General features: G+C 35.2%; 1 protein-coding gene across 1 annotated transcript in view; it reads right to left on the bottom strand.

Moving 5' to 3' along the window:
• GPATCH2 (G-patch domain containing 2) overlaps positions 1–26,354 on the bottom strand; it is a 119,288-nt gene that overhangs the window by 10,383 nt on the left and 82,551 nt on the right. Inside the window, exons 6-9 of the mRNA XM_075749281.1 lie at positions 24,419–24,483; positions 21,660–21,699; positions 18,326–18,396; positions 1,497–1,579 (exon numbers count right to left, since the gene is read on the bottom strand). Coding sequence (XP_075605396.1) covers positions 1,497–1,579; positions 18,326–18,396; positions 21,660–21,699; positions 24,419–24,483 — 259 coding nt within the window. The remainder of the gene's footprint in view (positions 1–1,496; positions 1,580–18,325; positions 18,397–21,659; positions 21,700–24,418; positions 24,484–26,354) is intronic.

The following is a 26,354-nucleotide window of genomic DNA, read 5'->3' on the forward strand; positions in this document are numbered from 1 at the left end:
TTTACTCAAAGTTTACCAAAGTTTCTATTTAGTTAAAAATTTTAAATGATGAAATGCAGAAAAAAAACTTTGATAAGAACACAGAAAAAATTTTAAATTGTCCTGCTCAGAACAAAATTGAAAAGATTACCTTGAACTTAGGAAGACAAAACCCCACACATTAGTGAAAAGGTACCTGATAAAAAACCTTTATCCACCATTATTCTCTGTCACTCTCCACACAAAGGCAAATTTTGTGGGCAAAACAATCTCTAAAATTGTGAATATAGAGATATATAACATTGAATGACCACATAATATATTTGCCTTAGTATCAAAATATTGGCTTTGCAAAGTTACGCAGAGGAGCCAGCTTGTAAAATAAAATACTGAGCGCTGAAAGCCCAAGGTAAAATGAATAATAAAACTAGTTTCATGATACTTCATACCCGCTCAGTACAAAAAGACATCCTCTAGTACTTGAAAGTTGTGAAGTGAAAATCACCTTGTAGAAATAATTATATTATTCTCTCTTCAGCCATTAAGTATTTTTCTTTCTCACTTCACATATGTTCAGAGTCTTAGAGGATGACCCATACATTCTCTTTTTCCATACTGCTGCCACTAAGGTGTTTTTATAACATTTTTAATATTATTCTTGGTCTGTTTCTGCCACTAAGGTTTGAAACAAAGAAGTTTCAGGAGGGGGAATTCAATTGGAATACAAGTATTAGGCTTCTCTAAAGACATCTATTTAGAATATATTTGAATAACTATATGCGTTGCATATGTTGCTATAGTAATTAATATATGACTAGGACACGCAATCCAGACTTCCATATTAACAATAAATAAAAAGGCTCTCACAGGCACACACAGACCCTAATCCTTCCAGTATGCACATATATAATTAATGCAACAAACTGATGAGAGTCCTATAAATCACTGCTAAGTATTGAAAAAGTAATTTCACAACTGTGACATCAGCAAAATGCATCCAATGGTTGTGACCTCCCATCTGTAAGAATCTTTCAGAAGTGTGCTTGCGAATGCTTCCTATTTAATCTACAGCACTAATTTTAAAGTTGTTTCACAGCCTTATCTCCACATTTTCAATTGTTTGCCCGAGAATTCGCATCCTATCTTCATTGTGCATTTATAGTATTCACATGCACTCCTCACAGAAAAAAGCTACCTCATGTCTTCTACCTTGTAATGCTTGAACAGACATAAGCAGTAATCTTTACTGTCTATGATTCTCAGTATATGAAAAAAGATTTATTCTCTTTAAACAAGTGCCATACTACAAAGGACTAGGAATTGGAAACGTTTGAGGGAGAATTAAGAGAGCCTATTTATTTCTTAATCTCTATTAATAAATAAGGAGAGCACATATCTGAAGTTATATGGAAAGTTACTGAATTTATCAAGCATTTCCCCAGGTCACTGACCTGCTGCTTTGTACTTAGAGATTTAACATCTTGTGTTTTGTGTTCTGTCCCAGGGAAATTGGTTACCTGTGGGTCCTGGCAGGGGAGCAGCTTTCCTTCTCCGTTTGATGTCTCCCATGCACAATGATCCTAAATGTACACTGGTTTGCCTGCAAGTAATTACAGGAGAAAACTATTAACAAAGGAAGAAAACCGCCACATAAATACGCAGCTTGTATAATCTGAACCTATATCAAAACATTCTCAACCAAGACAAAGCTGCACAGTCAAGCCACCAATCTCATTTATATTGAAGCATAATTATGTATGTTGACAACCGCTCAGTATCTAAATGCAGCATCATAAATTGTTACTGGAATAAATAATACAAAGAGAATGCTTTTTAATTTTCAAAACTGGCAATCTTTCTAGCTCAATGTAAAACAAAAACACTGTTGCCCCTGACAGGGAAATAGCGAAGATTAATTATCTAAAGAGATCATAATACTGGTGGTAGGTTAGCAATTGGCTAGTAACGCCTCACTGTCAGAACAACATTTATTACATGACAAGTATTATAATTTTTTTTTTTTTCTTAAGGTAAGATGAAAAATGAATGAGAAAACATGAAACAGTAAACTCTTCAAAGGTACATGAAATAAACTCGTAGCACATCAATTTGGCCTTTTCTAATTCACTGGCAAGTTGTGAGAACGATAACACGGAAGCACGGTATCTGGTATACTCATTAAACAATTATGAACTTACACTTGGACACTCAAAAATTGGCGGAGCTGCAGAGGATGGCAAACAAGCAAATCTTATTGCATTAAAGCCAGCTATTAGAAGTCAGATACCACAGAAAAGGGTAAACTTGGAATTTCCAAATACTGAATTTTGGAATATAATCTTAAAGGACAATTATAGTTATTATTTTTCTTAATGTACAGTGCCTGTAGAATGGAATATATGTAGCTGGTATTTCTTTGGAAAGAAGCGGGGGGGGGAGGAGGAAGCAGTAATTTCTATCTCCACAATTCTAATCTGTCTCCATAAATGTTACTGAGAACTGTGATTCTTACCACAGTAGCGTAGGGAATTTTGCTAAAATTACGAGCTGAGAATTGCATCTGACAGTCTACTGTAGCATAGTAACACTCTGTCACTCACGGGAGCTGGTTTCAGTGTGGGTATATAACTTGGCCTTTGCTGCATTTATAAACTTTTTAAAGCTGTGCTGCTTCTAAATGAATAACAAATGGTCATATAATGTTGAGAGACCTCAGATCTGCTCAATAATGTAAAAGAGTGACAACAATGCTTTGATGAAAAAAGATGACAATGTACAAACCTCTGCATACTTTTTAAAAAACATACAGTAAATTAATGAGTACTACAGTGCTTTTATTTAAATAGTAAAATATTCAAAAAAATTTAAGTTTCACACAGAAGTGCACTCTGAACTACTGAACCCCTATTTCAACGGTTATTTAATTCTTCGTGTTTTAAAACAGACATTTTCCTTGCAATTCTTCTAAGTTGAAATTACATCCTATTTTAACATCCAGAAACTGAACACAGTTGAACTAGTATATTAACACGGTGATAAATTCCAGTTCTAAATTTAGAAAGATTTAGACATCAGGAAGTGTAACCCTTTCATAATTGATTGTACATTAAAGAAAATTAATATGGGGAAATAATAAAGAAATACAACAAGGGGAAGCAATTATTAGAGAAAAAAATTGAGAGATGTATATAACATTGATATGAAACACGCAGAGTAAGTTGTGTGGTAACTTATATGTTAAACAGTGTGCAATTCTCCATTGTCTCTTCTGAATGAAAAAGGGAGAAAGTCGCCAGGAATACAAGTAGGATGAAAGATAAAAATTAATAAAGTCAGGCAATTGAACCTGAAGACCCAAGCCACAGCAGTAACAGCTAGCAGTGTTTGAGTTATTTTACCCAGAATTGATTATCTGTTACACTACATTGAGATATCTAGATTATTGATCTGTAAGATTATGGTACTGGGGTCTCCCCACTTTTCCTCCAGGCACACCGAATGGAGTTGCAACAAATAACACTAAGTAAGGACTACTTTGTTATTGTTGTCACCCTTCATGTAGAACATAGCAGTTACTTTTTAATTTAAAATCAATGAACATCTGAAAGGCAGCCTTGTTCCTTAGGCATAAATGAATCATTTGCCTTTGCTGAGCACAACCACCCCATCACCAGCCAAGGTGAGAGTGGGTATTTATTTCTTTGTTGTCGTCGAAAATCCGGTATGCCGCAAATAAACGACAATACGCTAGAGCGCCAATTAAGCTTTGTCAGACCCGGCTGTATGGCCGCTAACATCAAACATTAAGCTACATCGTGATTCTAAAGCAGCATTTACTTTCGCCAGGTCTTAACATTTGATATGCACTCTCAATGTAGATCACAGCAAAACAAAAAGTGGGGTTTTTTGTTTTTGTTTTTGTTTTTTTTTTTAAGCAGAACAGACAAGAACTATCACTGCTCCGGAACTGGCAGGTTAGACAAAATGAAGTATTATTCTGAAGCCGCACAGCACATTTTGAAATGCTTGTAATGGGGGTATTATAAAGTAGGGAGAACTCTGACCCTCAATCAGGCGAAGTTCAGCATTATGTTTCTTAGCATTAAATCAGAAGAGCGTGGATTACAGAAGGGAAGAAAGCTATTTGCCTGACTCCTCTCTACTTACCCCTAGCTTGCTTCCAGCTATCATTTATAAATAGTGCTCTGGAGGGAAGCTAGGCATTTTATTAGGGAAAAAATAAAACTTGTTAAGACCACCTTGCCTGAAAACTTGGCTTTTGACGTGCTGGTGACAGGGACTGGAGCAAGCAGTGTCAAATGGAATAATTTTTAAGGAAAGACAACAGGAACTTGTCGCCTCATTGTACGCATTTACAAATAGAGGCTTTTCAGAGTATTAGGCCTAGTTAAAGCTGCCCTCTGGATAAAAAGTGTTCCCAAGCAGCCTCAGACAAGCTTGGGAGACAAACAGATGTGACTATGGTCCCTGGCGTTTGGCAAGAACACTCACTGTCAATAAGAAAAATATGAGCATGGACAGGGCATCAGCTGCACCACGGCCGAGCAGGCCTGCAAGTGTCATAGCAGCGGCAAAGTTGTGGCAGAGGGAAATAAGAGGGCTGCAAAAGCCAGGCTGGTGCGAACTTACACTACCGTGCCAAGATTTTGTTGTTGTTGTGTCATGCCTCAACGTATTAAACAAAAAAAACCACACTGGAAAAGCCGCTGTCAATTTTTAGTCATTTTCCATCTTGCTCACTGTGTTTAGATTCGCCATTCTATGTGGTAAGAGCCTCAAAAATGAAGACAGACAGGGAAAGGCAGCAACAACAAAAAAGCTCTTGAAATAATAAACACAATCAAAAGCAGTTTTGTTTCTATAAAAGTATTTGCTTTATCAATGACATGTAAAGCAATTCGCAAGCATCTATGCATTCCTGTCACAAACATTCAAATGACCCAGAAATTTTGTTATCTCCTCCTTAAATAGCTGTAGTCTCCCCACCATTTCTTCCTTCAAGATAATTGTCCTTACTATGGTAATGTGCCTAGAATTGTCTCTTTCAACTCCCCAAACATTTCTATCCGTGCCTACACAACAGAACCTCTTTTTCTGTAATTTTCATAGCTCAATAAGCAAATATTTTTGATGTGTGCTGTTTCTGCAGCTACAGATGTTCACCTCTCCAAGACATTTGTAACAGGTTATGTCAGATTTTTATCTACCCCGACCTTTGCAGTCAATGGACCATTTGGTTACATTCCCCAAAAAAAGCATCTGATGTGTGGGGGAACCTACAGCTGCATTGCTTTAATTGCAATCCACCCTCTGAGCAACCGAGCGGTTCATAACTCTCTCTCTAGTAGTTACCACCTTTCCTGCTGCTGAAGTTAGAAGTTCACCAGACCAAGTCACTGAGAAGGATAATACAACAAAAACTGGGTGCAGGACAGCAGATACTCCCGAACACAAGTTCTATCTCCCTGGTTTATCACCCGTGATTCCGTGATCACTATCATTCCACGTGTAAAGACCAAAACCAAACCCAAATGCTCCCCCCAATCAAAATGCAAAACAAACCCTCTCCCCAAAATTTAAAACCCCTATTTAAGTTCGGTAATTGTTCCACAGCCTTTTCAGAAAGACACAATGGAGACAGCATTATACAACAGGAAGCTTCATATATGCATCAGTACAACGGCCTAAACCAGCAAGATTGTCATCTCACTTGGGGGAACTCCAGGTACTAGTTTATTAAATACAAAATGTTTGCATGTTTATTTTATATGTCTTATTGTAACAACATGTCTGTTGATCACTGTACTCTCTGTCTGCTGTTAGCAGCTGTCACTTGCATTGCAAGCCGCAATACTTTACTTGATATCAGCGCAGCTGCTTTTGTTGGTGCACTGTAATTGTGCTGATGGTTACAACAGCATTGAAGGCAAACTTAATTTTGTCCCTTAGTGTACTTACTGTCAAGCCATTTACCAGACAACACTATGACATTGCTAAGATTACTTGTAAGTAACAGAGGTGATGGCTTTACGTTCTGCTTGTGTCAAAAATGCATAAAAGTACTGATTACTAACAAAGGCAATGTAGAAGAGTGTGCATTTTTTGTTTAACAGTATTTATTAAATATTTGTACTCTAATTTGGAAAAATCCTATGCTGCGTACTGTTATGATGCAATAACATTTTCAAGAAGCCTGATTTCTAGATTGCAATTAGATGAATCGGTAACAATCCATACTTGCCTACCCATTATATTCCAATTAACATCTCTCTCACCTGAGAAACAAATCCACAGTAAATAGTGACGCACCGCTCTGCCACAGTATCGACGCATTCCTGCAGATGGCTGTAGAACTCTGCAAGTTTATCACCACTGAATGCTTCAGCTAACGGACAGGCTCGATAAAAAGTTTTTAAGTTAACTTCTTTCACGAGAGATTACAATAAGTTGAGTTGACTAGTTTGCATTTTAGAAGGGACTCCAGAGAATTATTTTGAAGGGGAAATCTCATTGACACTGTCAGTCCTCAGTCTTAAAATATAGATATGAAATAGATATGAATACGGATATAATTGAAGAGCGAATGCAGTGAGGACCACGACTCACTTTAAGCTTGAAATGACTGGACAGTTTCTTATAAACTGAAATTGAATACGGAGTGTGTGAAGCAATGTTCATAGCAGTAGATAAAAAATGAAAAAACAGAACTCACAATTGCGTAACAGAAGCAAGCCAATAAACGGATTAAAAAAAAGGACTGTGTGCAACAGTTCAACTTTATACAATCAAAGAATAATCTGAGGAAACCTCCCATTATTGAAGTACCTTTTACACAAAAATATCACAGAAATGGTTCTCATATCCTTACACAGAATGGACCTGTAGTACAGATTATCTCATTTCTGAAGAAGGTACCCACATCTTTTCGTTCCCCAAAATATGCACAGTGCATGTGCACTTCCAGTAGGTGCACAGGACACTACTTTGCAGTAAACATTTCTGAGGAGTAGATGAAGACAGGTAAGAGTGAACAAAACAGTTGCTTTAATAATAAAGATTTGGACTTCACATCTTAGTATTTATAGTATAGGGCAATCTTGAAAAATAATCCAGCAATGTTTTGTTAAGAACATTTGAGATAAACCTCACTCAGTACAAATTCACCCAACTTTAGGTCAAATCAATGTCTGAAATTTATTTTGTTATTTGTTACAGAAACACATCACATGCATGTGTGCCTGGTGGCAATCTGGGCAGTCAGTATATTAACTGCCAGAACACTCACCGCAGTCTACACCAAAGCTATGGCAACATCAGCATTCTGGGTGAACAGTTCCTCATCTGAACCTTTTTTCCAGAAAAAAAAAAACAACTTTTGATAATGGGACACTGAGGTTGTATGCTCAGGCTGTCCGTAAGGTCTAACTCTACTTCCACCAAACCCTCTCAGTGAATTAGAAGAATTTCAGGGCTTTTATGGAACCCATGAAAGCAGCACTGGTGATACGCAGTATCAGGGGACAGATTCCTGGAAATCAAAAACTTAAAAATCTCTTTCTGTAGTTTGCTTAATTTTGTTCTTAATGTGTGAAATAATTCACAAATTCATACAGATTCCCTCATGCTAACTTTCTGAAAGTTGTAGAAAGGACCACCCCTACCCCATCCAACACTAGACTGTTGACAGCATTAAAAGGATTTCTCTCTTGGCTAGGAGTGCTAGACCAGTAATGCTGCAAATTAGTCTTGTCTACAAAATAAATTAAAAGTCTTTACAGAAACTTTTCATTCAGCGCTAAAGAATAGGCAATACAATAATGAAATGCAATGCATATGCTGCATATATACTATTTTTTAATGCTTCTGAAGATGAAGATATATTTCTTCTTGGTATCACTTTTCTCAGACACCATTCAGATGAAATCAGTTCCACACTTGATTCCTCCATATCCTTTACAAATAGTAAAGCTTTTCTTCAGACTTGTCTAAAGAATGACATCATCTATAGAACAGATTGCTTCACCTGCCTCCACAAGTGCAAAAACCATTACATTAACCAGAAGAGCTATGCACTTTATTTTCCTTTTATTAAATCTTAAACAGATGTGATAAAACCATGCAACTCTATCAAACTCCTTTCATACTATGCCAATCTGTTCACAACATAACTTTAACTGGAAGGGTGACATACCTGTATTATCAAAAGTCTTAGTGCAATCCCATTATGAGAAAAATACTATCTTCCCCTGGCCCTCATCAGATTACCTCATCACCTAATACTATATCCTGATAAGTTCCTTATCTTTTTTCAGCACTTTTAAGTGTCATTCAGACAGTAATCATCCAAAATTTACCCGAACTCTACAAATCTACACATTCAACTCTAGAGTGGCATAATTTTAGCAAACACAATGGAAAATAAAAACTTACATCACTACATATGTTTTGACATCCAATCTCAAGTCACTTATGTACTTTATCTGTGAACTGAGTCTCTCAAAAAAAATTCTGTAGTAGAGGCCTACTGCCCTCAGAAAGGATAATGCATTGTTTTTTTCTTGTTTCTAATTAGTAATTTAAGCATATGTTCAGCATTTAACTCTAAATGTTTGCCTTTTCCCCAAGCTCTAAGACAGCTGTCCAAGATGTGAATGCCAGAAAACATTTAAATATCAACATCTGTTGAATTATGTTAATTTAGTGTAATATAATTGGTCATGAGTTGGAATTGATCAAAAGTATATGAATTACACAAAGGCAAATCCAAACCAATATCCTGGTGTACAAACAAGTCACCAAGGAACGCTGAGGGAACACTGAGGAAATAAAACCAAAACCCCCCACTTCTGTTAAAAATTAAATAGCTAAAACTTACAGTTTTCTTCAAGAAATGACATGATTTCACATTTTTCAAGACAAGAAATCAATTTTTACACTCTTTCAGAATATAAATTTTATATTCATTGAAATATTTCTAAAGATTTTTAACAGCAAGTTCCATTATTGTTTTGTGTCAGGCAACACCGGATAAAAATTAATAACGCTCATATTTGTGTAATGGTGAAATGTAGTTAGAAAATAGGTTGCAGTAATAGAATACCATCCTGTTACAGGACAATATAATTTGACAAATTCTAAAGTAAACATTCTTTGGTTTCTTCTTCATCTTGCAACAACATTGTTGGTATCCAAGAGATATGGGCCCTGATCCACCTCTGAAGTGATTTCGAAAATATCTTTATCACTTCAGCAGTAACCATGGACTTGAACAGAAGGACTCGGTAGCTTACTCAGCTACACTATTTCTTCCAGATATTTCTGGATACATATTTGTTTATTAAGTATGACATTCACTAAATAAACTCAGTGCAGTACAAATGTATTTTGTTGAAAAGACTTTAAAAAACACATCTTAAAGTTTTGGCTTACACTCATATAGTTACGTTAAATTATTGCAAACATTAGCGTCATATTCAAAATTCTTTACTTTTAAAACAGGTACGGAACAAGAAGCAACACTAAAAATCTAAATATCTAATTCAGTAGCTTACAAATTGAAGAAGGAAAGTGTCTTATTTGGTTGGAAGTGCTCAACACTCAACCTGTATGCCAATTTCTTGCTTTATCTCTGTGCTGGGAAGGCGAGCAAAAGCACGGCCAACTAGAAAGAATTTGGTCCACTATGAGACACCAATAATTCAATTAATGCAGGTAAACAGCCAGCACAACATACTCATTTTTAATCATCATTCAGACCTAGATCTGGACCAGTGATGCAGAAGGTTTTTGTCATAGTATGACCACTGTGGTCAGTCCTTAACCTACTGCCTCTCCAAGAAAATAGCAGCTCTCCAGCTAGACCCCAACATCATTCTGCTCCTTAGTCCCTCTCACTTCCCTATTTTTCATACTGTGCTTGAGAAACAACTATTCAAACAATCTTACTGTCTGGCCAAGACAGTACAGTTATAATTCAGTCAATCTGATAAACAAAAATATAATTGTATGCAAGTTGGAATGAGGGGACAAAAAAAAATAAATCACTGAAGCTGAGACTGAACATTAAGCAAATTATGCTTCCTAACACTCTGCACCCATTCCCCTCTGTGACTGCCATGCAGCTCCATCGCGTACAAGGGGTCTGCATGTGTACGAGTGAATGCAAAATTCGACTTTCTCATAACAAAGGAGAGCAGGTAAGCGAAAGCTAAAGAAACACTGACCTTCTTTTTGGGTCCTTTATAGTTTCAAAATTCTTTAATAGCAAAACCATCACTTAAGTCCTTCTGTTCTATATTATTAATTAGCAATATCAACTCTTCTAAAAATATGTGTATAAAGTAACAGGAGAAAGGCAAAACTAATTCTGAAATCCAAAAATCAGCAGGCTGAACAGTGTGCTTTGCTTCCCTTCGGCTAGGATGGTTACGGAAGGTTAGTTTCCAGATAGGCTGAAATGTATTGTTACAATAAATGATCACAATTTCAAAACATCAACAAAGAAAATAAACATGAAAATTTTATGTAATCTGAAACAAATTACTCAAATTTTTTTCTAAACTCTTTCTTTCCTTACACAAAACCACAGTCTGAAGAGAAGTCAGTGTGTGCCTATGCCTCAATTTTAGTGAACACGTACCAGTGGATGCTGCTTTACGTATATGAAATTCAGGGATCCCTTCAAGATTAGTAGGAACTCGATGTAAAAATTGCACAAATGACTTAATTTACAATAAGAAGAGGCAAACCCATCATTCCTTTCATGTATAGGTATTCATCCTTATGTTTGTGGTATGCAGCTTTCAGGTGCCTGTACGGTGAATCAGATAGAGAAGATCCGAATTTCTTGTGGCAGAGGGGAGATGCTGGGACAAGCGAGCAGTGAAAAAACAGACAGCAAAACAACCTCTTTTGGTTGCGAAGCTGCTTAACGATAGGTTAAATAGTTTGTGGAATCACAGTGCGAGTTACTGCGCATAGCTCCTGCTCAGACCTCAAACAGCAGGAAGGGTCTTCGCACCTCTGAAGCCCAAATTAACTTTATCCTTATGCCATTAGCATTTTAACAGGTAAGCGGAGACAAGCAAAGGTTGAGCTTTGCACAGTCTTGAGCAACAAACCAGAGAGAGAGTCTAATGCAGTTGAAAGTGTGAGAAACAAGCATACCGTGTGCTAAAATTCAGGTATTTGAAAGTGAGAAATTTGTTATCAATTCATTCAGAGGAAAATTCAATCCAGGTGGTACATCAGGAGGATCCAGAAGTACATAATTTCTAGAGGTTATCTGATTTTTAAATTATATATATATTTAAAAATCAGGACTAATTGACTTCCTGTTAGTTAACACACTCATGTGTACCTGGAATTCAATGTTAAGTGAGAAATTTTCAGTATCATTTAGCAGCTTGTTTATGTACAGTATTATAAAGTATATTAGATTTTAGTGCAGTAACAACGAAATTCAGCTTGTGGTTTTGTACTTAATTAGTTTTTCATTAAAGATGCAATGAAACTGCTCAGATCATACGGAAAAACGTATTTTCCAAACAGAGCGTGGTCTCTTCAAAGTCTCTGCTACTTTTGCAAATGTATTTATTATGGAAGTTGAGTTTAATATATCATGCTTTTAAGATACTTAGTGACTAATGTTCATTTAGTCAATGGATACTTCACATCTATCTATGAACCAATACTGAGGCCTGAAGATTCCCACAAAATTAAGTCTCTCTAAAGCATCACATACTGGCTACAATCTGAAATAACAACCAAACTGTCATTGTCCTGTCCCCCTCCTCAAAACAAAAGTCTTTTCAGGATCTTAAAAATAAGGCCATAACATAGAAAACTCAATTAGGAATTGCCCTCTTCCAAAATGGCACCATATTTTATTCTTCCCAAAGAAGAAAAATACCAAACTGATGGAATAATGTCCCTGAGGGTGACGGCAAGGGAGGAAAAGCAATGTGTCCTCAAACATTCACATAATTTAATCTGGAACTGCAAATATTATTAAGCACCAATCATAGCGGTACAGTTACTGCTTTGTGGCACTCCAAAGAGGAGATAAAACTGCTTAGTTGTTAATTTCTAATGATGTAAACACATTTGGATTTTAATGTTATATCTGAATCTCCTGCATTATTAGCTCTGGGGTTACAAGATATTAATTTACTACCTTTAATAATTTTACACTGGAATTAAAAGACATGTTTAAATATTACTCTCTTTTAAAGTATTTTTGTTGGGAATATGTGTTCATGCGATGGCAGAAGTGAATCACCAAGTAAACCAGCTATGCATTCCTTAGCTTTACGGCAGTGTAAGTATGTGCACATTTTCACGTATAATTTCCAAAAACTGGCTGAATTTACCTCCTCTGGTATTGTAATTTCATTCCGCAAAAGCCACATTAAACAATTACAGTTCTTGTAATTAACCAGTAGTCTAATGTACAGTTTTCTTATCCCAATCCATTAACAGCTGCTCAAAAAATGTAGTAATTAATGGTTTCATTTATTTTTGGCAAACCTGCAACTCGACAAATAGTTTTGTATCTGCTGCAAATTAGGACTCTTTCCCAAACAACAGATGACACGGTGGGAAAGAGGGAGCAGGCAGAATCCTTGCACATCTTTGTCTCTTTAGAAGATCAAATAAAGAGCACCTGTAATGCTATTTGTCACATCTGTGTAAAAAAAGTACCACGATCCGTATCATCAATGAAAATGAACAAGTGCTGTGCAAACGTACCAATAGGGGTTTCCCTTCCGAACTGGGAAAGGCAGAAAGTCGTATTTCTAACCAAAGCAATAACACACTTTTGAAAAGCTCTCATCAGGTTTGGTGTAATTTTTCTCTTAGGAGCTTTCTTTAAATACTAATTCACAAGGAATACTGTTAGTCATAAAAAGTGAAAATACTTGAGACACGTCCTCTTGTACGAACACACAAGGCACATATTTAAATGGGACTGAGAACAACTAGGGAAAGGAGGGAGAGAGAAAACCATGGGAAAGTTATGACTAATGTTCTGGGGTTTTTTATGGACATTTATCACTATTTGGTAGCATCTGACATATTCCTTTTACGTAATACTTCTTGTGCTGCTCCCGTGGTGTGCTTTCCTCATGGTCTTTCAGGTGTGCAAAGACCCGCACTTCAGTCTACGCTATTCACCATGGCAGGAGAAGACTTCAAAGACTTCTTGCCAGCTCACAGCAGAGCAGCAACAGGTGATCATTGGACAACTCGTACACAGTCCTCCTTTCACATTATAACAATGGCTGAGTAGGTGTCTCGCTGATTTTTAAAGAAATATCAACGTACCACCCCTACCTCAAGCTATGTTCTACTTTGCAACCACAAGAAGTGGTGAAGTACTTCATACTAAGCTGCTGCTGTGTAGACCAGATTAACACAGCATCAGTTAGCTTGCTGCAACTGAACTCGTGTAATTCTACTTCACCTTGAAATAACTTTTGTGAGTATAACTTAGTCTTCTTTCAAGCCAGGACTGAGCTGCATGAGAACTACAGATAGCTTTTTTCTTTTGAAAGATCTCTGGGGGAACATTTGAGTGTAGAAAGCCAACATGGAATTATCAAGATACAACAAAAAAAAATATTGTTAAGCGGTGAAAATTTGGGCACTATTTTCTTTTCGGTTTCTCAGTTCATGCATGGGTCAAATTCTACTTCCAGTACAGTAAGAAAAAATAAATACGTAGATAAAATAATTAATGATACTTAACAGGAACACACTGTAAATGACCATTATCTAAAGGAAATAATTTCACAAGTTTAATTTATTCAGTAGCCTGCTGTTTTCCCAATCTGCAATTCTGTTGATTCTAGCATAAATTAACTAGTTATGGCATCAACTGTATGACCAACAGCAAAATATTAAGTTGCTTAAGTATTCTGGTTATTCTGTCAAACGAGGACAAAAGTACTTCCCAACTTAATAGGAGTATTGTGAGGATAAATACATTAAATGTTAAGAGACAGGCAGACAGTTGTGGAGGTCCCCCATATATTTAACAATATAATCACACCTTCAAAGTCATGTTACAGCAGCTGGGCAAAACACCATTCAACGCTGTCTCCATAGCTGACCAAATGAATCTCTTAGCCCTGGGGGAATCTTCTTTATGTAGAACTCATTTTTACAAAATTTTACAAAGGTGACTTAAGAAAATGTGTTTTACCTCATGGCAGGAGCAGGCAAACAATGAGCATGTGATCAGCTATGGCAGTTCAGCTGCCAAGCAGCAACTTGTTAACTTGCCATAACTCAATCATGTTCAATTGTTTGCCCCACAGCCTCGGGCTACAGACAGACATTTGGTCTGCTAACAACTGCGCCAGATGAAGACATTACTATCCCAAGCTATTTGTTATCACACATCTGCTGGAGATTATCATCTCCACAGCTCTGCTGGAAGAAGAAATCACGTGAGTACTCCCTAATATGGTTTGTACGAAACCAGCCAATTTAATTTAAATAGGTGAGTTGAGCTAACCAGGCTGGTTTTGCCTGAAGCACATTTAAAAATGCAGACAAAACTCCCCCTTCTTTACTGGCAAAAGAGTAGAGGATGAAAACAAGCAGCTGGAAGAATTAACACCTTTAAGCAGCACGGCTGGATTTGGGAGGGGACTGTTCCTGTCCTAACACAAAGAGAACTTTTCCAAGGCTATACAGGAGAAATAAATGCAGTTTCTAAACCTGCATTATTTAGTACCGGTCATATAATTTAAGTAATCAATGGGAAAAGTACATATATGTAGATTAAAGCTTATCTGCAAAGGCAGCATAGAGATAAATTTTTTTTAAATGTGTAAAATACAGAAGATCACATGTGTTGAACTGTATCAGCATGATATAATCTATCCAGGTTCTAAGTTTTGCAGTGTAGGAATGTCCCCCTCCTTAGCATTTGGTTCATCAGTAGCCATACCATGAGTTCTCAACAACCTAATTATCTTACCATTAGTAAAAACTGGTGTTAGTTTATACCGGATTAGCTTCATATTATTAACTTAAGGCAGAAGAAACCTAACACAAGCAACCCAGTACAGTAAAGCTCACCCAGAAAGTATCAGTATTATTCCATCACGAAGAGACAGCTGCGGACCACTGCCGTGCTTAGAGCTCCATACCTTCCTGATGTATTTACAGAGTGAAATATTCCACAAGTCACTGATCTAATGTAATATGGGTATTTACATATTGTCTACATGCTGAGACATGAACTGTGTTCAGTCATCCAAAAGGGGTAAGAGAAGTCAAGGCAAGCATAGAAAAATGTGTGCGTATATATACATATCTCATATGTACAAAACCCAGAGAAAACATCTTCTAGAACAGCAAACAAAACAAGAGACAGTCCCACAAGGAGAAATACAGTTGTGTGAAAACTACACAAAGACAGACCCAGAGAAATTCAGTCTTGCAATAAAAGCAGATTAAACTGTATTCTGGATAAGTAAATAATTTATAGAATTTCCACTGCTGCTGGTCTATCACTGCATTTAGCAAGAAACAGTAAGACAATATAAGGTCACAGCCATTACTTTTTGTATGCCTCTTTTTAAGGGGGTTATTCATCTGAATTACCTTGATGTGTCAACCATGATAGTTTAAGACATGCAAGAACTAATTTAGAGTCAATTTTAGAAAGCTTCAGACTTTCAGGTGTGAGTAAACACTTGCATTCAACAGAAGATTGAACTGCATATGCATGTAGTACACTGAAATAATGAGAGATTTACTACAACGTTAAGTCTGTAACTTAACCTTTTGACATTTGATTGTTATCATTGTAGTTTAGTGGGTTTTATTTTCAGAGTATTTGGGTACATGCAAAAATCTAAATGACAGATTTCCATTTTAAGATTTTATACACAGTAATGAAGATGCACATTTAGAACTAAGGTGATGTTCACCATTTTACTAACTTGCTGAGCAGTATTTGCTACTAAACCAGTATTTTCTATAGATACCTTGTTAATTAGAAACATTTTCTTTCTCTATTGTCTGGTAAAACTAAGATTAACCCTTTTGGTAGAAGTGAATTTAAAATTAAGTCGTAACAAAACTAGCCTTCAATACCAACCACAGATAAATCCGAGATATGTCACTAAGCACCATGAATTTCATGTGCAAGGAACAAAATACCAGTGGAATTGTCTTGAATCAAATGAGGATAGGTACTATGAACACACAAGGTGATGGACTATGTACGTCATGTGTTGCTCCTATACATCTGAAATTCAATCTCTATTCTTGTTTGTAAAAGCTTTTGATAAAAAGCAAAATATTAGGTTATAGAACACAAACTATAGGAATAAAGTAGTCACCAAACATGCTATTGGCCTGAGGGAAAAAACGTTTGCACATGGTGCAAATTAAATTCTTATTTTCAGCAGCTAAACTGTAGCAAGGTTAAAATTAGTGCAATATACGTCTTGTAAATAGGATGCATATGACTTGATGTTCTAAGACAGCAGATGGCCTGTTAAAAATACCATTTTCATAAAAGTTTGAGAACTTCTCTTCAAGGCACTCTAAAGAACTAACAATAAAATTTCTGTGGTAGGCAGAGAAAACAGTGCTTTTCTGAAAAAGCAGAAAAAACTATTTTGAAATAACCTGACTCCATCTGGAGGAAAAAGCCTTTGAAAACAGACATGATGGTACCAGAAGATGTCAGCAGGTGACCTTACTATTTTTAAGGATATCATGGTATGATAATATACTGTGGCTGTATGTACATCATAATAATGGTTTATGTAAGTCTTACTTTAATATTACAGATATTTTATGGAAAATGTCAGTCTTCAGTCTTGGATTTGCCACCTACTGCTTCTACACCAACCTGCCAGATGTTTACTGGGATAACAGTCTAACAACATACTGCTGATTGAACATGAAAAGAGGTTGAAGATCACTTCGGGTATTTAATGCCATTTTAAAAATCTCTATTCAACTGCTTGTGTAGGTAGCAATCACTTCACAAGAGCTTCACTGGTCAGAATAACAAACACGTAAGTTATGATTCTGAATTCCTCAGACACTGTTTTACATTGCTACAGCATAAAAAAGATCCTAAAATGACTTTGAATATAATCTATTTCTTACTGCTCACTTTATACTCTCAGTTTCATGTAAGCAGCCTGACAGTGAGAGTGCATTGATGGTGAAAATTCATATCTAGAGTGAACTAATTCTAAGATTCTCAGCAAAAAGTATGATTTAAGTGGCAAGTGCACTTGCCAGAAAGCATATGCAGAAATTTAAAAAAAACCCACTTGGCTTTATATAAAAGATAAAATAAATGAAGATAACCACCATTTCTGAAGATGAATGACCAGCACTTGCATAACCGATGTTTTAGACCATATAACCAGAATTTGTATAGAATGAAATAGATTCATATTTAATATGCATATTTTTGAAAGAAGTATTGGTCTCCCTTTCCAGGTATTCATCAAAGCAAGTATTTAACAACATTAGAAACTTATTTCCGGATGACCACATATATACTAAAAGACAAGTCACAAAAGACATCCGTCTCACTCAAAGCCATAGTATTACATGATGATATAAATCTAATATAACTTTTTGAAAAAGTAATTTGATAGCATGTTGTCACCCTTACAGAACATAAAAATTGTGCAATGTGTTGTGCACAGCGAGGAAAACATTTCTGTAGTTTCTCATTTTAAAAAATACTAGAATTAAATTATTTGGCAGAATAGATTCAGCAGGTAACATACGTAAAAACACCTCTAGGAACACACTCCTAGACCAGTGCTCATCAGTTCAGTGTTGAGATTTTTGTCTTTTGAGAAGGAGGAAAGAAGCTGGAGGATAGAACTAGATTTGTTTTTAATAAGTCTTCACAATGAAAATTTTGTTGTCAAAATATGATGTAAGAACAATTTAAGTGTTACAGTATTTGAGTTATCATCTTGATTTCAAAAACATGTTTGCATAATGGTTATTTTATACATTTTCAGCACTTAACTTACACGCCAGAAGCACAAACCTTACTTTGGCATCCATTTAATTCTGATGTTTACTAAAGTGATTAAGCTTAGTAAGTGCAGTTAGATATAGTCACCAATAAATTCAAATACCCATATTTTAGGCAAAGATTATGCCATATAAAAGAAATTCTTGAAAGTAAATCACAAAAACCCCCCAGAAGACGCCTGAAAATACCCCAAAAGAATGGTGCCATTTCTTATATAAAAAATTGAGAGTGAAGAAATCAACAAATTCATAAACAGTATTAAAGACAGCTGCAGCATTAACTTACCTGCTAGCTGTTTTTACAGAGCTGTTCTTCTTGTGTCCTCTCTCCGATCGGTTGTCCCGCAAGAGTTGAAGCTATTAAAAAAAAAATATATATTCAGAATGGTTTCAGAAGCAATGCCTTTATTTGCTTTTTTAAAAATGTTATCCTGACAATGCCATTCTTTCCTGTCTTGAGTAATCGTTCAGTAGTTTTCACCCAAGACTCTAAAAGAATTTTACTCTAATAGAATTTTACAGTAATAGCTAAGATTTCAAGATATATCCACTAATTTAAAATTCCTAAATAATTGAAAATGTAAAAATTAAAGCATTCTCAAAGTATATTATAAAGCCATGCAAATCACAATTAACTTATTTGTAACATTTTACAATTTTAAAAATTTAAATTTAAAATTTTCAAAATTGTATAATGGAAAGTGTGAGAGAACACTTAAATTATGAAAAAGCTATTCAAGCTGGCGCTTGTATCTAAGCAGTTACAAACTCTTCTAAACCCCAGGAGCTTTTGTAATTTATAGGTTGCATAATCAACAAAAACACAGTATTAAAGCTTCCCATAACACAGGGGAAGTAGGAATAATGAAGGATTCATTTAACCGAAACAGTGACTCAGCTTCTGGAACAAGCTCTGATCTACTCTATTTTTAGACAAATAAAGTAAGACTTTTCATTCAGACTATCTCCAATACTCAGAAATCTATTTCTAGCATTACGATATTTGTCAAGATGAGTGAAGTGGCAATGACAATAAAAAATGACTGCCAAAAAGTTACGCTAAAGAAATTAAAACTAGACAGTGTAAAAAATACAAATGTTTCTTGAAACTAATCGTATATTGAAGAAAGTATAGAATGAAAGACTGTTCAGAAACAGACTACAGGTAAATGGATCTAATATTCACAGTAAACACATTTAGAAATCCACTGGGAATTAGGAAATGATGAACTTTATGACTTGGACAATGACACCTTAATGTTGTACATGGGCATGGACTCCAAAAATGACACCTGTCTGAAATATTACACTTGACTGATTTTTCCCCAATTCTCTATAGCTTACTTCTTGTATAAGGAATGCTCCTTGTCATTTCAACTATCTAGTTCTCAGATGCAGTAAAAATAGTGCAGTTTGGTTTTAAAAGGCAATCTGAAGGATATGTGAAGGTAAGGCATCTTATTCTGATAAAATATTTATTTCATTTTCTTATCGTCAACAAATCAGAACATTTACAATTCATATGTAAAAGTAGCCACAATTTTTACCAGCATGACATTCGTACAATGAGTATCTATCTCCTGATCAAGCTAAGGAGAAGTGTCTTACTGTTATCAATATTCTCTGGCTGATAAGTAAATTGTAGTTATAGCATGTACAAATACAAATCACCTGCCAGACTTAAAATTTGGCTAATTACTTCTGTTCTAACATAACTTCAACTCCACAAATTAATTAAAAGAGAAAGTGGTAAACCCATGCAACCAATAGTTATATACTATGGATCTTCACAAATTTAGTGAGAATTGTATAGGCTGTCTAAATTGTTGTAATTACGTTGCACCATTCTCATTTCTTTTACATGTCTAAAAAAATAATCCTTTATGTACCAGTAGCACCTACATTATTTGATGAAATTAGCTTTACTTCACAATTCATTAGTAATCTGTAAGTTACAAATACAGTAAACTTCAGATAAGCTCTGAAAACACAGCTCTTGGGAAACATGAAATAAACATGTAAAATTTTAAATTAATTCAGATCTACTATTATCTGAGAAAATATTAATTTGCCATTATATATCAACTAAGCAGACATTTTTCATGGGTACTGCCAGTATGTACAATGTAGATTAATATATTTCTCAACATGGAAATTTCCATACCATTTTAAGCTTAGAATCTTTTAAAGAAGTAAACAGTTAACTACACTTTCATGTGAGAAAATCAATATATTAAAAAAAGAAATTAAAAAAAATCACTCAAACTCATTCCGATCTAGCAAATTTGACTGCTTATAGCATCAAAATTTCAGGAATAGGATGAAGATTAGCCCAAGAGAGCCTTTTTATCATGATTAAGACAAAGCACACATATTTAAAATGCTCTTTTTTAATATGTTTCTTCTATTAGGAAATGTGTTTCAAATAATGAGAGAAATGTGAATCATAAAGCTGTTAAGATGTTAAGTGTCAGTCAGCTTACTGTAACATGTTCACATTTTACAGTTAAAACTGTGCTATGTTTTATCCACTCTGGCAGTTTTGGGCAAGTAACGTAACTGAGAGCTTGCTCTGGACTTCAAAAGAAGGAGGAGAAGACTGGAAAGAGTATACACTGATTTGAACTATGACTTCTTGGAGCTACAAGTGTTCACGATGGATCAGCCTAAGATGAATCCTCCAAAGTGTCTACAGATTTCTATTTCCTTTTCAAGTTTCAAATCTATTTAAATTTGTAAATGTAGAAGCAAACTGGCACAGATCTAATGAAATCAACTGTGTTATATTGATTTTTACCAACTTAAAAAATATACTATGGAACTTTAGTCTTAAATTTCAATGCATTGCTGATATATTCAGCTACTTTTTATAAATGTATAGCTAAGTATTCAGTAAATGAAGTCAGACTTATTTTACATTCCCTCATTTTAAAGTTCTTAGACTATGTTCTGCTTAGACCTCACTACCACCCATAAAGAAAGGTATTCCTCCATGTCTGAAGACAAGCTAAAGAACTAAGTGCTATGTTGCTAATCAAATATAAACATGTATTCACATTCCCTCAACCACATCTCTAGGCTTGGACCTCCTAGGGAGTACATTGTAGAGACTCAACAAACTAGTGAGATATTTTCCCCAATATCTGATCTGCACCATGATGGAGATTTAACAGTTCCTTTTTTACTGCTGTGCTCATTTTAACAAATGAAACGCAAAAAAATGGAATTGAAGATCTTCCCATAGAAGCCTGCCTACACTTGTCACTGTTCTGTAGCTCTTGATTTTGTGAGTCAAATGTTTTGCTTTCCAGCATTTTGAGAAATGCAACATTTGGAGATACTGCAATTAAAAAAATCATTAAAAAAAAAAATCAGACTTTTCACTGAACCTGTTAGAACTCAAAGATACTTAACTGAAATTAAGTGACTAATTAAAGATTTTTAATTAAGGGATTTTTTGAAATGCACTACTGTTAATATGTTTCCTTACAAGAAAACATGAAATCATACCTGCTTTGTTTATAATTTCTTAAAATATTAGTCCACTACCTCTGGAGTAGAGGTAGTTAAATTCCTTTATACATCTCAAGTAAACTGTTCTTGATCAAAGCAGTTCTTACCTGGCTATGGTCCTTCCTAGCCCCAGGGCTAAACCAGTGGCTGTGGGAGAAAAAGAAAAGACAGGTTTAACAATATAACTAACAAAGCACATGCTGTCATATGACCAGTCTGTGCGTGCTTTTGGGTATTTTATTGTCTGCCAGGAAAATACAGCCTTTGGCTATGCTTTATTTTAATGGGATATTTTTATTGAACTTTTAAAGTCTGTAACAGGTTTGAAAGAATGCACCGCAAATTTCATTTCTGAGTAGCTATTTGCTTTATAGGTAATTATATTTTGTCAAACAAGCTAAAATAATATATAAATGATAGTATTTTAATATACTATAATGCATGTGCTATAAATAAAAGTAATTCCATATTTAGTACCGAAGTGTTACTTATTAATGATTATAGCTGAAAAGATTTTTAAGTACTGTGGACTACCTGGTAGTTGTTAATCTATTATTTCACAAACTGAGGTCTGAGTTTGAATCTAAAGTGAAATTCCAAGTCCATAAATTCAGTGGCTTTGTATCTGCACACAATTGCACAATTTTGACTACGGGCAGCCTTATTTCATAGAGATGAAAATTTGAACTAAGACATTGACGTGCAGGGACAAGAACTCACAACGTGACTCTTCCCACAATAGCAGTAAAAGCATATTAATACTGGTTCACACACACACTGTGATCACATAGAACTGAATTAACATCTGAATGTAGCTGTAGTAACCATTACACAAACCTGGGGCAAATCCTGACACTTGCAAAATGAAAAGAAGGAAAAAACCAATTAAAACAAGGAAAATCTGAAATTACACATAGTACCTACATATTACTCATGTAAGCAAGCAATAGGTTTTGGGCAAAGGATAAAATAATTCCATCCATTATAGATTTGCACAAGAAACCCATCACATGATCTGCTATTACGCTTGTAAGTTCCTCTAGAAGAGTAACCAAAGATTATAAGCTTAACCTAGTCACGCTTTTTCTGAAGTAGTTACATTCAATACAGTTTACTCTCTCTGAGGCACATAATTACACTAAAATTTTTACTTTAATTAATACACTGAGAAGAAGAGATTCTATGGAATTGTCTGGTCGAAATTACGCTTTTTTTTTTTTAAAGTCACAAATCTGAAAGTTTAGTGGCTTTCTGTCACTCGTTTTTTTGAGTTTGTTGATGAGCAGTCAACTCTCTCATTCTTGCATACAAGACCAGCTGTCACCAAAACCCGATACTGCTAACTCCTTTTTCTACTTTTAGGGTGATTAAGGAAAAGAAGTTGGAAATGAAAAAAAGAATGGCAGCAATAAAGTTAAAAGTATACTTTGAGATAAAAATTAGTAGACTTTTATATTTTGGACATGAAATGTTCATCAACTGCACTGAAGAGTTCAAAACCTGAGGAGAACAGGGAGATTTCATGCACACACACAACTTTGATGTTGGCAGTGGATGAAAAGAAAAACCATCACATTTGCGAGTGACCCAACAAATAAGATCACAAACATCCAGAAGCTGATGAAGATAAGAAACATAATGGGTTAGATCTAAATCCCACATAGACGAATGGCTTTTCTCCCTACCAATGTCCAAAGCAAATACTCAAAGAGGAGTGGCAAACTGGGGTACCCTACTCCACGTAAACTCTGCTGCTTTCTGGCAAACCAGTGGATTACAGAGTATATTGCCAGTAAAACACATTTCTATTGAAAAAATGTATCAAAGTAATTTGAATGCGTCTCATATTTAGACATTATAACCTTTTGTAAAGAATAACAACTCTTTTAAAGAGTGATATTCACATCACACTGATTTTTATGATTTTGCGCATTCACTTAATTACAGTATTATTTGTTTGCTTTAATAAAACAAAAGTAAACTCCATAAAATATCAGTTGAATTACTTTAGGGTAGAAATAACTTATGAAATCACAGCCTCTTTAGTTAACACACACATTAGCAAGTTCTGGGGTGCAGCAGAAGTGGATTAGTCGCATAAAACAGTTGGTACTGAGGATCTGATATTTGTAGTATATGTGCTTTGGCAAGTTTTGTGGATGCTATATGTAGTAGCAGTTAGAACATATGAAATGTACCCCCAAATACATTATTTCTTAAATCATGTGTGTCTGCATTTTAGATTTCTGATTTGGAAAATAAAGGAAAATTTAATTTTCTTATTCTAACTATGCAAAAGAGAGAACCAAGTAATAATGCTGCCAAATGTTGGCAGCCGAACAGAGTAAGAGTTTACAGTAATGGTACACTGGAATAACTATATGAACTGAATGACATTCCCTATTTACATGTCTAAACAATTAATTCAATGTCTTTCTTTGGAATTTATGATAAACTTCTTACTCACATGACACATCACATTTAAGACCCAAAGATGTGATGCTTGTTTACTTTTATATATTCAACCCTGGCATTTCTGAACTTCCCTTTGGAGAAAAATAAAGCAGGACTTTTTAAACAACCCGTACTTGGTCTATAGACATAAAAAGTGTTGCTTTTCAGGAAAGCATATACTTAGTAAGTTAATAAAAACACATTTACAAAGCACTGAACTTCACGTTTCATTAAGAAACAAAATGAATTACAAAGGATTATAAATAGTATTATTAAATGAAGATCATTATTTAACTGAGCTGAGGCTCACTTACCAGGCATTTGTATATTTGTAAAATGTGGCTTTGGGACAGAGGTACTATTGTAAAGCAAACAATAATAAAAAGTTATAACTCCCATCATTGATACTCACTCATGGTGAAGAGAATCCTGGGACAAGTGAACTGTTTTCCTGCTACCGCCTGGTCCTGGAGTTATCTAAAGGAAAAAAGTATGGGGAAAAAAAGCGTCTTTGAATAATGGGGCAGCATATGCACACAGTGATTGTTTATTAACAAACATCACAAATACTAAATGCAAAACAGAGACAGTACACTAGATACAGTAAATGCAATTAGCAGTATCTGCAATTTTTAAGTAAAGTCTGAGTGCAAAAAGCACTATATAAGATTTATCAAAATCCTTTATGTGTAATTCTGGTTGGATGTCAGACATTTACAGATGTCAGGGGCCTAAGTCACTTATCTCTGAAAAATAGAAGTTAGATGTTTTGAAAATCATATTCAACATACTATTCTTATTAATGTATAACATAGCAATAAATTTATTTAAAAATGCTCCCAACCTTTGTATCCTAACACAAAGCTTTTGAAATACAAGCTGATGTGGGATAGAAGCCAAAGATAAAATAATTTTTACCACACTGTACTGTAAGTCCTTGTCTAGCGCTTTATATACACTGAAAGCAAGAATACATAATATGCTCAATTTAAGAATGATCTTAAGGATGCATGACAGCACATGCAGACTGTTGCAGATGAAGATATTCTGGTATTCCTTAAGAATGCATTCAAACAGCTTTATATCTATTTTTAGAATCTCCTTAATTTGCACATGTTGATAGGCAAAAGCAGAAGAATAAGGGACCACCTGATGAAACCCATGCTTGAAGAACCAGAGCAGAAGGCAAACTATTCCTGCTGGAAAGAATGCAGGAACAAATTTTCAGTTCCTTGGAAACAGTTTTCTAGTCAGTAGACGGCGAGAGGTGGGAATGAAGTCAGATGTTCTGCCAGTTTTGAAAGGAAGGAGACCACAAAACCTCAATGATAATACATTTATATGGCTCAGGATTGCCAAAAGGACATAAGCAGAAGATTCACAGATAAAAGCAGCCTACTTTTTATTAAAAGAACAATGCACTCAACTTTTAAAGAAAAATATCCCTATTCATCTGGTGTCATGATGGAGAAAAGCCAGGGTAGTCAGAGCTCCAAGTCTCAAAACCTTTCAATGAACAGTCACTGAATAATTTGAAAGTTCCATGTGGTTAAAGTATTTGTCCAAAATGTGTTCCTTTGACCTGAAGCATGATGTCAGTTGAGGCTGAATCGAGAAACCCTAAAGTGTTGTCACTTTCCTGGCTGGCGGTGATTGAAAAGAATTGGTAATACCTTACTGCAGAAAAATCTATGCAAACACAAATCCCTGCTATAGGAAATCACGACAACTACATGGGATAACAGCACCTACTGCCTTACCCACATTTGAATTTACAGTTTTACTCGACTTATTGAGGCCTTACACAGCCACATGATAATAATAGAACAGTGACCAAACATGACTTTTGCAATGTCATAGTTCACCTAATAATAAGAGCGAGCAATATCAATTCACAAAGAGAGACCTACAAATAGAAACAAATATTTTAATAAGTAATTTCCAAATTTTAAGATTAGTAACTAAACTGTTACTTTAACACTATAGATAAACATGTAGCTCAGCTCTTGAGAGTTACATCCTGCATTAATCTCAGAATGAGGTTTTCATGCTATTCCAGTGGGTATCCCTGGAATATAGTAATCCATTTTCTACACTGTGGCTATAAGAAAAGCCGACTGTGCCTATGTCATGCTTTGTTAGAGGTTCATGATCACATTATCTCATGGTGGACCTGACACTTTTATTCAGTTTACAGTATGTTCTGTGTACAGGCAACTTATTTCCTTTGCCAGGGCTGCTGACAACCTTTTCCACGCTATATTAATCTTGTTTACAGACTTTATCTTGGTACAAATATCAGAAAACTGAACTTTTTATCTTAGGGAGAAAATAAACAACATGTTGAC

This window comes from Balearica regulorum, chromosome 3, assembly GCF_011004875.1.
Source record: "Balearica regulorum gibbericeps isolate bBalReg1 chromosome 3, bBalReg1.pri, whole genome shotgun sequence".
NCBI lineage: Eukaryota > Metazoa > Chordata > Aves > Gruiformes > Gruidae > Balearica > Balearica regulorum.